The following is a 13029-nucleotide window of genomic DNA, read 5'->3' as shown; positions in this document are numbered from 1 at the left end:
CTTACGGTTTGGATTAGTTTCCAGCCGACGTGACAAAACAGACTAATTGAGGAAAGAAATGCTTAAAAAATGAGCATAGAGATGTTAAAAGTAATCTAAGGTATAAAAATAATATCTGAGGGGAACTGGGTGGAGTACTGGGTGTTTTTTCTCTGTATTTGTATTGATTATATTTTACCTTATAACAATATTCAATTTTTTTTGTCCCCCAGCACATCACCATAACAACCAGCAGAGTCCTCCATAACAATTCAAGTTTTTATTGCCCATTGTTTCGTTTGCCGGAGGTCCGGCAAAAAATATCTTCTTTCGCTTTCGGCTTTCCCCTTCAGGGGTCGCCACAGCGAATCAGCCTCCTCCATCTAACCCTATTCTCTGGATCCTCCTCTCTCACACCAACTACCTTCATATCTTCTCTCACTACGTCCATAAATCTTCTCTTTGGTCTTCCTCGAGACCTCTTGCCTGGCAGCTCCAATTCCAGCATTCGTCTACCAATAAATTCACGATCCCTCCTCTGTACATGACCGAACCATCTCAGTCTGGCTTCTCTAACCTTCTCTCCAAAACATCTAACATGTGCCGTCCCTCTGATAGACTCATTCCTGATCCTCTCCATCCTGGTCACTCCCAAAGAGAACCTCAACATCCCTCATCCCCAGTTCTGCTTCCTGTCTTCTCAGTGTTACGGTCTCCAAACCATGCAACTCTCCTGGTCTCACAACTGTCTTGTATACCTTTCCTTTCACTCCGGCCGATGCTCTTTAATCACATAGAACCCCTGACACTTTTCTCCCCCCATTCCAACCTGCTTGAACCATTTTCTTTACCTTTTTTCAAAATTCTCCATTGCTCTGGGCTGTTGACCCTAAATACTTAAATTCCTCAACCTTCTTTGCTGCACTCCCTGTAACCTTATCATCCTGCTTGGGTCTTTCTCACTCACACACATATATTCTGTCTTGCTGCAACAAACCTTCATTCCTCTCCTTTCCAGAGCATACCTCCACCTCTTGAGATTTTCCTCCACCTCTTTCCTGTTGTCACTATAGATCACAATGTCATCTGCAAACATTATGGCCCATGGAGATCCCTGTCTAACCTCATCTGTCAGCCTGTCGATCACCAGTGCAAACAGGAAGTGGCTCAGAACTGAACCCTGATGTAGTCCAACCTCCACATTGAACTTCTCTGTCACACCTACAGCACATCTCACCACTGTCTCCCAGCGAGCATACATGTCCTGCACCAGTCAAGCATACGTCTCTGCCACTCCAGACTTCCTGAATAATTACCATAGTTCCTCTCTTGAAACCCTGTCACAGGCTTTTTCTAGATCTACAAAGAGTAGTGGAGACTAGACTGAGAGCAGAAGTCAGCATTTGTGAACAGAAGTGCAGTTTCATGCCTAGAAACAGCAAATACAACAGATGTAGTATTTGCTGTTTCGTGTTTTCTCAACAACTTTATCCCTCTATCGTTACCACAATTCTGCACATCTCCCTTATTCTTACAAATGGGAACAATCACACTTGTTCTGCATTCCTCAGGCATCGTCTCGCTCTCTAAGACCCAGTTGAATTCTACGATCACAGAAAAAAGGATATCCAATGAAAAATAATGGTAACAAGGATTTTCTTAGTTTCAATGCAATTTAAGGGTCTAAACCAGGGATGTCAAACATACGGCTCGCAGGCCGGTACCGGCCAACTGGGGGGTCCAAGCCAGCCTATGGAATAAATCTACAATATGAAAAAAAAACACATAAAAAAACATTCACTACTTTTTAAAATAAAAATGCAGTTCCTATATTGTCTGCTAGGAATGTGCTCTTTTAGTCAGTGTACGCAACATGGCACAACACTGTGCGACTCAGAACTTACAGAAGATGGCAGCAATGCAGCTTCTGGGTCTGAAAATAGCATTTTGTCTTATTGTTAGAAATGTACCTACTTTTTCATTGGTCCCGACACCCTCATCAGCAAGACCACGTTGTCAAAAAAGAGAATATTGGACATTGGCTTTTCCCCACAAAAAAGGACCGCTTCCTATTTGAGGTTAATAAGAAACCTGTGTGTCTATGCAGCAAGTTTCGGTGCTCGACAAATATAATCTTGAGTGTCATTATGAGACTCGCCACGGCGAAAAATACAATAGAATGCGTGGAGAACTGAGAAGACAGAAGATGAATGAATTATTGTTGGGTTTGAGGAAACAGCAATGTGTTTTCAAGCAAAGCCAGCAGGTCAGTGATGCTGCCGTGAAAGCCGGCCACCTGACGGCTGGCAAATTAGCATTTGCATCCAAGCCGTACTCTGACGGGGAGTTCGTAAAAAGTTGCACGCCAAAGGCCGCAGAAATCGTGCGTCCTGAGAAACAACAAGCTTTTGCCAACATCGGCCTGACAAGGAATACAGTGCATAACTATCGACGGATTTGGACAACCAACTGAAACACAAAGTGCAGTCATTCGCAGCATTTTCTTTTGCAATTGATGAGAGCACTGATATTACGGGTGTGGCTATACTGGCAAAATAATTTACAGAGTTTATGAGACTTTGACAGTCACGGAGGAGTTTCTGGAGTCGGTGCCGATGTGAAAACACCACAACGGCAGAGGACATTTAAAACATTGTCGTCAGTGCGCCAAACAGGATCAGTGGACTGGTCCTGCACCGTCGGCGTGGCGACTGAAGATGCGCCTTCAATGATCGGGAAGAGCGCAAAAATTCAAAAAGGAAGTACACGCTGCAAGGGAAGGGGGCTGTTTTTGGACATTTCACTGTATTTTGCATCAGGACACATTGTGCAAAAATGGATCGCGTCATGGAGGTGGTTGTCCGAACTGTTCATTCGGACAATTCTGTCCTATCAGTGACGGAAACATTAACCATGGTCTTTCATACCGCACTGAAGCAAAAATGGTTAAGCCGAGGCGCTGTGCTAAAGCACTTCTTCGATCTTTGTCAGAAAATCGAACAGTTCATGAAGATACTTGTATTTGAATAATCTGAACAAAATGTTACAAGGGCGCACAAAAACTGTCACACAGTATTATGAGAGCATACGTGTCTTCAAATTAAAGCTCACAATATGGGAGAACCAGCTTGTGAGAGATGTATGCCTAATGTAGCATCAATGCTGAGACCGTACAAAGACACGACTGCGGGATCGCCGTGGGAGTTTGGGAAACGAATTCGAGACAGAATTTGTGGTCTTTCAATAACCATTCACAGTCAAAGCTTCCGCTGTGCCCTCCGACATGCAACTTCAAATAATCGATTTGCAGTGCAATGTAGAATTGAAGAACAAATTTTTCCGATGTGGGTTTGGAAACATTCTGTCAGTATCTCTTTCCAGGCTACCCTTAATTAACAGCACTGGCTGCAAAAAATGTTGTGTCTGTTTGGGACAATTAACCTTTATGAGCAAGTTTTCTCAGTCATGAACATTAATAAAACAAAGCTGCGCCGACAAACAGCTGCAACTAAATGAAAATTTGCTGTAGTAAATACTGTATAATTCAGTGTTAGTCAACAGATTCACTACAAAAGAGTTTGGTTGAGCGGAATATGTTTTCTAATGCGTGCCATCCATGTTGTGTATGTCGCATTTTATGTATATTTTTTACATTTTATACATAAACAAATGAGCGAAAAGTTTACTTTCTTAATTATCTGTACAAAATAGCTGCTACTTAAGATTTAAAAAGCATGCAAAATTAATTTAGTTTTTTCAAAATTGCTTTCCAGATGTGGTAAATGTTTTTCGCTTATGAGTTTGATTTTTTTTTTTCCTGGACTTTCAATATTTTGTGCCATTGTACGATCACTGTGATCAGCTGTAATGCACAATGCACACAAATAAACATAAAACTTAGGCAGAGCGTTGTTGAAATTACACTTACTTTTCTTAATGAATCTCAGGCTGTTCATCATGTATTTTTGAAAGGAACAGTTCATCACATTTGTTCTCTTTTACACTAAAACAATGGAAAATTTTGAACTTAGCGTTACTTCTAGGTAATTCCGCTGATTTTACTGGTCCGGCTCCCTTGACGTTAAATTGCGCCGTACGCGGCAAAAATGAGTTTGACACCCCTGGTCTAAACTAAACTAGTAAAAACAGGGTTAAAGGTCAGAGGTCATTTACCTGCTTCTTTGCACACGGCGCCCAGGTCGGCTCCGACGTAACCGTGAGCGGCGTCGGAGAGCAGCGTCAGCTCCTCGCCGGTGGCGCTGTGGGGCACCGAACTCAGCTGCTTTTGTAAAATGTCCGCGCGTTCGGCAGCACCAGGGACGCCCACCTGCCAATGGGTTTATTATCAATAATAATAAAACAGATAAAAATCATTGAGCAGAACAGCCAGGAAACTGTGGCGGAGCCTGCTCGGGAACTTTTAGAAATCGAGCCGCAGGAGGACCACAGTTTTCATGGTGACACCAATATTTACTTTTTGACTGCTTTACGACGCCGGGGCAAGGAAAGTTCATTCGTACGGAACCTTGACAATACAGCGGACGTGCTTTTCATTGTGAAATACAATTTAAACCAGCGTATGGTTGCAAGAATTGAATGACAAATTCAATAAAAAACAGCTCCATCTTTATGGACAGTCTGGAATCGCTGTTTAAAAAGCCGTGAATGGATCGGTCGTGTAAAAATCAGGTGATTTTGGTTTTCGTGGCCACTGTTTTTTATTTTCTTTATTCTACGGGTCCTAGCGATAGTGCGCCGGCGTACCTCCAGTTCCTTGTCAAAGCGTCCTGGTCGGCGCAGGGCAGGGTCGAGGGCGTGAGGCCGGTTCGTGGCCCCCAGGACCAGCAGCTGACCTGAATGACCCTCCTGGAAAGCGAGAGACAAACAGAAACCAGAATCAGATGGCTTGAAGGCGTGTGCACAAAGCCGAAAAATTCAATACTCGCGCCATACTTTTTCCAAGTTGAGTATTTACTGTGATGGAAAATAGACGGCTACTGTGTCTCCTCAGTTATCTAACATATAACAGGAGGTCTTTCCTGCCTGAGGCTATCAGACTTTTTAATTCCTCTTCCTTCAGCCGCAGGGAATCTTCAAATCTTTGTACTTAAGACTTTAAAACACTTGATAGCCTTAACCTTGACAATCTATGCTTACTGTATTTCTTATTCTCCCTCCGTCCTACTACTATCTATTATTGTTATGTTTTTGCTTGAAACTCTGGCACAACAATTTCCTTCGAGATAAATAAAGTTGTTCTTATCTTATCTTATATAAATAAGATTGTAAATATGGAAGGCAGTAGAGCAGGAGGAAGGTCCGACAGGGGTCTTCCTGTATGTGTGTGATTTCGTCCCGATTTTGTCATTAGAGACCCTGCATTGTCCAGATGTGTGAATGAGAAAATGAATTGTTGCCTCTTTCTTCCCATTTGTGGCCCTTCGATTGACTGGCGACCAGTGAGGATGGATCAGACAATGGATGAACGACTCTCTAACCTCCTACATGTCCAATAGAGTCCAATAGGTCGAATGTAACTGGGACAACATTCATTAATCGTGGATTTTTATTTTCCTCGGTTTTGAAAAAGGTTGAGGGGAAAACAATGAGATCCATGAAGCCTTTCTCACGGTTGTTGGTTTTGGAAATCAATCTTACCGACATACGCTCGCACTTCTTAAGAGTTTGACGTGCGAATTTAGAGCGACGGTCGCTACGAGCAGCTATTGCAGGGCGGGGCTCGGTTATGTCCGAACGTTGGAGAGCGCCGAGCTCCGGGTCCGGGGGAATCGGCCGGGGAACAGCGTCCAAATGGCCAACATCTGGACGCAGATTTTGCACCAGCTGCTGACCGCGGCGTGACAGGAGGCCCAGAGACTCACTTGACCGGGAAAACACGGGGCTGATTAGCGGCGCCGAAGGGCCCCGTCAGTGAATAAGCAAAAACAGATATTGGAATCATTTGCTTTTGTTCTATTTATTAATTCGTTTTTTTTTTTTTTTTTTCCCCCCCTCGGAACATTGAAAGGTCATTTTTGCACGGCTTTGGCTAGCAGGTGGACGCAGTTCCTGTGTTTGAATAAAATCACATCCCTCTAATTATATTAACATTTACAATAATGTAAACAAGTCATTAGTGTTGAGGCCCTCGAGTTCCTCCGCTGCAGCGCTGGCAAATTCCTCACATATCATGTAATAAACCTGATTTTGGTGATTTAAGAGGCGCAAAAACTCATTTTCGGTCAGCCAAAACACACACACAAAATGGGTGAGCGAACTGATTTTCGCTCACACGTGTGTCAAGGTTTTTTTTTTTTTATTTTATTTATTTTCGCTGTGCTTTTAAGTCTCCGAGAGGTCTATCGGTGACGGTAACGGCTGCCCCGCCGCCGCTGCTCGGGATGGTCTGTTTGCAAGATGAGGAGAATATTTCTCCCTCCTGTCGATACCGCGGGGGGAGAAACGAAACAAATAAATTACACTGCGGGCAAGAATGCTGAGGAGCGGGAAAGGCTTTCTTCGCATTCCGCAATCAGCGCCGGCGACCTTGGATCCTCCTGTCTGGAAAACAGACACCCCCGGTTGTATCTTCGTCATAAATCCGATCCGAATGAGGACGCTTTTGTTTGCTGATAAACTCGCCAAATTGGCAGGTCGCGGCGACCTGAGGTGATTCGTTTCCCAGGCTCCCATCGGGCGCCATTGTGTTTGTGTGTGTGTTTGTGTGTGTGTGTGTGTGTGTGTGTGTGTGTGTGTGTGCGAGCGCGGAACCCCAACCTAATGCCCGCTGAACCCGACGCAGAACAAAAACTCAAGTGACTTCATGTGCTTTAAAATGAGATCAAATGCTTGGAACAAATGAGCTCCTTCTAGCTTAGGGGAAAATTAGCAAAACAAATATAAAGTGAAAAATATATATTGGAGTTTAAAAGTAACTTGGCAGTGGGATAAAGACAAGACAGGAGGAAGCAGACATTTTGACATTTTCAGAGCTGCAGGTATCAGTAACATCAGTTACGAGAGCAATTTTAGATTTCTTTTTTTGTTCATTGTAAATGATAAGGTGTCTGCAAACCGATATTATAGCATTTGATGTAAATGGCTCAAATGATAGGAAAGGTAAATGAATTATAAATTAAGAAAGAAAGAAATAACATTACAAATTATTAAGAAAATTTATCCTGCAGTGTTTATATTAAAGAAAAAAATAACAATGTAATATTATTCGGCATTTGGAAATTTTAAATTATTCAAGCATTTTAATAATGGTAATAGAAAATTAAAAAAATTAAAAAAAAAAAAAATTAAAAAAAATCACATTTCTGGATCCTTCCAGATGGGGTGGTTTAATCCAGTTTAAACCAGGGATACAAAGTTTAAACACCCCGCCCATTTTCAGGTAGTCTGTACATTTGTTAGGTTTGGATGGGTCTAATTCCCGGGACACTTACCGATCCGATCCCGTCCATCAGCGTCAGGAGGGAAGCCACAACCCGCTTCTCCACCTCGTTCTGAGCGCCCTCTCGCTTCGGACAAAGGGCATCCAGCTCGTCGATGAAGATGATGGCGGGCGTCCTAGGCGGGCGTTGTAGAATTGTCGTTACTAATATATTAAAATCATTTTCCTCTACTCAAATCTCCTGTATTCAAATTTTACCATTAATTGTTGCGTCTTAAAAACCGTCACCCAGAATGAGCTGCCGTGTACCGTGCGAGTGCTACGTGATGTATCCCAGATGGCGCGAAAACAAATCAAAGCGGCCCACGTGTGAAAAGGAATTCACTTTTAAAGTAAATGTATGGATGCAAAGCAAAGAAAACACACTTGCGTACATAAACGTATATAGACTATATCAGGAGGGGGCGTGAGGTGATAAAAGGACTTATTTTGAATTGCTTGATATATATTTAAAGTAAAAACAGCGATAGGACGTCTCATCTTCTGGTTCGCAGTTCCGTCTCTCTGATGACGGCTGTCAGGCTTTATTGGAAATAAAACAGCGGAGGAAGTCGATGGACGGAGTCCCGTTTACCTCTGAGAAGCTTCGGAGAAAATCCGCCGCAGCTTCTCCTCCGTTTCACCGTAGTACCTGTGGAGACACAAACCTCAGCATCAGACGGCCGGATTATAATCCCGGCGAGACGACACACACACACACCGCCGCCGAAGTCCTACTTGCTCATAATCTCCGGGCCGTTGATGACCGTCATGTGAGCGCCGATCTCGTTGGCGACGGCTCGTCCGATCATGGTCTTGCCGGTGCCGGGGGGGCCGTAGAGCAGAACCCCCCGGGGAGGAGGGATGCCTGTTCGGATGACATTTTTTACATTTTACAAAAAGACCGTGTTTTTTTTTCCTGCAGATTCCGACATGGTCACCTTCGACGAGGTTTGTTTTCATGAAATCCCTTAACGCTCCTCAATAGCGTCCCAACTTCAGTTCCTGCTATTTGTTATGTTTTATTAACGGTCATCCAGGCGCCGAGGACGATAGATGGCCTCTCTCTGACGACGCATTGATTGCATCCCTGCTAATCGCACTTAGCCACCAAACCCCCCCGAAAAAAAAAAAAAAATGAACAATGAAATTAATTTATGCATGTATGTATATGGTTCTGAGATGGCTACTTGGTTGAGTGGTCACTTCTGACTTCCTACTACTGGTACTTCGGATCTTCGGGATAAAAGCGTCTGCCAAATGACTACAATGTAATGTAATCATTGATTTCCGATTGAGCTCCGGTTTTCTCACGGGGATCGATTTTTCCCAAATTTTTCCCAAATTTAAAACATCGAGCCTGACCCCGGTGATATTAATCTGTGTTTTTTTTGTTTTTTTTTTTTTTTGGTTTTGTTTTTTTTTTTTTGCAACGGGGATCGGTTTAAAATTCTCATAACAAAATTCAAATGTCTCTTTTTCTTTTTTCCAACCCCGGGGACTCACCATAGCGCGAGAACAGTTCCGGGTGTTTCAGAGGAAGCTCGATTGTTTCTCTGATGGCGTCCAGCTGGCTGCTCAGCCCGCCGATCATGCTGTATGTCACCTTTGACCCTTCGCCGGTGGCGGCCGGCTCCTCCTCCCGCGCCTTTCCCCTAAAGCTCACTTTAGTGGCGCAGGAGAGGCTGTAGAAGGTGTCGGTGCTCAGGGCGCCACCAGGGGGAGCCGCGGGGGGTTTATGTGACGGCTCCGGGCTGAGGGGGGCCTCCCCTGACCCTGCGGGGGTGAAGGCAAGGGTTGAAGGATCCAGGGATGAGCAGAGGGACGGCGGTCGTTGGGGGGTGCTGGCCATCGGGAGAGGCACGTCCGGCGCTTCCTCCACCGCGAGCAGGCTGAGCTGCAGGGCCAGGTCGGCGGCGGAAGAGGAGGAGGAGGAGTCGCGCGTCGAGTTCGGCGCCGAGGGTTTCGCCGCATCCGTGCCGGAGGGCGGGACCTTCCCCCGGAGTGTGACCCCGTCCTCGCCCCGCACGCTCTCGACGCGGAGGGCGCAAGATCGGCAGAAGTAGGACAGGGAGAGGAGGTTCCCGGGCAGAACGATCTTTCCATCTGGAACGGGATGGAAATATAAAGATCCTTCCATGAGAACAAACAAGAAAGTCTTGCGTATATGCATATTTTTATACACAAACACAGACGCGCGTATGTGTGTATATATACATGTGTATAATGTTCGGATCCACTATGTGGAGCGCGTGAAGACTGGCGGACGGCCTTTTCTTCTTCTCCGCCGCTCTCTGCTTGTAATTATATGGTCATTGGTCCCGCATTAGAAACATCGATTTCCTGGGTATCGTGTGTGCCGAAGAATAATTCATTAATCAGGAGAGCGTTTTTGGACCGCAGCCTGAGAACAGCGCTGATGTTTTTCCCCTCTTTTTTTTTTTTTTTTTCTCTTCCAAAGCGCTCTGCTTGTAATTATGTCATCATGGAAATGGATCCATTTTCTTTTCATCATATATGCTGGATATTAATTTGCAAGACGTGCGAGATGCAATATAATATTTGCAGTAAGATGGAGATGAAAGATTTACCCCAAAAGAGGAAGGGGGGAGGGAAGCCGCCTGCAAACCATCTTTTACAAAGGGTTCACATATCTTGACCCCACATGCACGCACACACACAAAAACAGAATAATATGTGTGTGTCCATCTTTTCGCTCCTGTCCTAATGATCGTGCTATAAACATATTTTTTTCTAAAATCTTACATCATATAAGCACTGATTTACTCGAACAAAAGTATGTATTTCATATAATATTACTGATCATTAAATGTAGCACAGAACTGAATACTATATACATAAAGATGTAAATATATGTCTGTGAATGTAAAAACTTAAATATTATCCGCTTGTTATTTTCCACCTGTAATCATGATGTCATAAACACTGCACTCAAAATGATATACAGAACCAAAAACATGTATATTGTTTTATAGAATATCACTGATTATTAAATCAGTCTATTTTAAAGGGCTGGCACACACACACACACACACACACACACACACAAACAGGCCAATATAACACCAAAAAAATGGCTGGTGGGTGTTGGCACGGAAATAAAGGTGACTTACTCACCCAGTGACCTCAGGAGGAAGCTCTTAAACTCGGCTGTGTCCAGAAAGTCGTCCTTTGACCTGCGGGAGGCGCGAGAGTCAGACTTAACGGCGGATATTCTGGCTGTAGCTACATGAACCCGCCAGCCGATGGCAGCATCCGCTAGAGTGAAAGAAGCCGAAGGCAGCGAGTCGCTTCTCTTATGTATACAGTGATCCCTCGCCATAACGCGGTTCACTTTTCACGGTTTCGCTACCTCACGGATTTGCATCATGCATTGTGTTCTGCATTCTGATTGGCTAAAAAGTCACTCCGCTTCTTCTCTACCTGTGCGTCAATAACATTGCAGTTTAATATGTACACTTACGTAAAACAGCTTGCCAAAATATACATTACGTACGTGCAAATTCTCTTGCAATTTCCAGTTTCTCGAAAAACCCATAATGTTGACAAAACGCTCTGGAGCGACCAAAGCACCTGCGGCAGGGCCCAAAAGGCAGCGGAAGATGCTATCTATCGCAGATAAAGTTAAACTTCTGGACATGCTAAGGGAAGGTAAAAGCTATGCGGCTGTAGGTCGGCATTACGGAATGAATGAATCTTCCGTTCGTTCCATAAAGAAGGAAGAAAAACACATAAGGACGACAGCAGCGATAAGTTTGGCAGCAGCAATAAGTTTGGGCGGTGGGCGCTGCTAATCTCCGCCATTTAAAGCCTTCTGTTCACATTGATGATTAAAATTATTATTTGACAGTACAGCACAGAAGTTATTTGTTGAAAAAAACATTTCTTAAGTACAGTTCTTTTATTTGTGAAACAAATGATTGAGCCTGTAAAATGGTTTGTTCTTTCTTTTCAATGTATAATAGAGTATTTAATTGTATAATAATTGTAAAAAAAAAAAAATAAAGGTTTCTACTCCACGGATTTTGCCTATCACGGGTCCTTTTTGGAACGTAACCCCCGTGGAAAACAAGGGTATACTGTATCTAACAAAAAGCTGCATTAATCTGCTATTACAATAACTCGCGCTTACAATTATAACACCATTTACCTGGTTATTTTGGGACTGAAAGAAAAATATATATATAATCAATTCTTTTACAGTCACTGATAAAGAAAATGTAAAAAAAAAACAATGTAATCTAAGTGAGACAGCGCCTCTCTTTAGTCAACCAATCAGACATATTGATTATTTTCATGAATTATTCATGTATTGTTCAGTCACGTACAGATGGGGTCGGTTCCAGATGATGTCAGAGCCAGAAGCGGAGTTTAAAATGACACACACTTCTTTCACTGCTTCATTCACACTTGCAAAGTCTTCCATGAACCTGCTGACTGTTTTTGAACTGTGAGAGCTGACCACCCACAGACATATTGATCATATATTTCGATATGAAAAATTGATTTTGTTGGGTTTTTTTCTGCAAAACCCCTGAAATACAATGAACAGCTGATGACTAAAAATGTAGATTACCCAAAATCCAACCTCTCATTGACACCATATTAACCTGAGAACGTTCTTCATATGTGGATTTAAATTTGACATATTTTTAGTGAAATTCCGTTATAAATTCACATGTGAGTTCCCCCACATCGGAGTGACGTTTCAGCTGATAGAGGGAGGCGTTACCTGGAGGAGAGGAGGACCTCCTCGGCCCGGAGTACAGGGCCGGTCACGGGCTGCAGCGTCACGTCGTCCCCTGACTTGACCCTCAGGTTGCTCTGGACACATTTCTGCAGGCCAACTCGGCCACCAGGGAAGGCTGCAACCGGCCATCCCAAGCATACCTGCAACACACCAAGCGCGGGATGCTTAGCATTAATTAAAATCAGGATAGAATCCTTTTTCCAAATTAAGAAATGTCAGAAAAAGATAATCAACGCTATCCCGGTGGTCCCCAACCTTTTTATCGCCGCGGACCGCTCAACGCTTGACAATTTCAACTGGGGGGGCGGGGATTGTTTACACGTAGATTGTTTATATGTGACTATAATAATAAACGTGTATCCACGCTGTACTCGTATGCAACTGCATTTGCAGCTTCTTTGAAACATCTGTGGGAACCACCTGTTACGATAAATCCACATTTCAAGTAGAACTCCTGGTAGTGTCTGTTAAAATCTTTCTTTTTCTTGGAAGTTGTAGGCTCTTCGTCTGTCTCTTCACTAGAACGTTTCCCCTTCGAAAAGAAACTCTCCGTCTGACGTCTGTTTTTTGACCCATTTTGCTAGCTCGTGGGTTACATTTTTGGCGCTCAAGTCACCGAGATGTAGGATTACGGTAATTTTTCAAAATAAATATTGTTCAGACTCAGATAATAAATCCAACGGATATAATTGATTATGTCTTGGGCGGCCCGGTACCAATTGATCCACGGACCGGTACGGGTCCGCGACCCGGGAGTTGGAGACCACTGCCTTATACGACAACAAAAGCAGCAGTAGCTTTTCTCTGGTGTCGGGTTCGGATGTGTTTATTTCCCAGCCGT

General features: G+C 43.7%; 1 protein-coding gene across 3 annotated transcripts in view; it reads right to left on the bottom strand.

Moving 5' to 3' along the window:
* Positions 1-13029, bottom strand: part of afg2a (AAA ATPase AFG2A) — a 139827-nt gene that overhangs the window by 123395 nt on the left and 3403 nt on the right. For all 3 annotated transcript variants that reach the window (XM_086158224.1, XM_086158225.1, XM_086158226.1), the window contains 8 exons: positions 12171-12328; positions 10556-10614; positions 8924-9523; positions 8156-8285; positions 8013-8069; positions 7431-7554; positions 4744-4845; positions 4153-4306 (listed from right to left, as the gene is read on the bottom strand). In XM_086158224.1, the coding sequence (XP_086014350.1) occupies positions 4153-4306; positions 4744-4845; positions 7431-7554; positions 8013-8069; positions 8156-8285; positions 8924-9523; positions 10556-10614; positions 12171-12328 (1384 nt within the window). The remainder of the gene's footprint in view (positions 1-4152; positions 4307-4743; positions 4846-7430; positions 7555-8012; positions 8070-8155; positions 8286-8923; positions 9524-10555; positions 10615-12170; positions 12329-13029) is intronic.

The sequence above is a fragment of the Fistularia commersonii genome, chromosome 13, assembly GCF_037954325.1.
Source record: "Fistularia commersonii isolate RoL2024-O1a breed Wild chromosome 13, RoL_Fcom_v1.0, whole genome shotgun sequence".
Taxonomy (NCBI): domain Eukaryota; kingdom Metazoa; phylum Chordata; class Actinopteri; order Syngnathiformes; family Fistulariidae; genus Fistularia; species Fistularia commersonii.
This window is presented reverse-complemented; position numbering and strand designations above follow the sequence as displayed.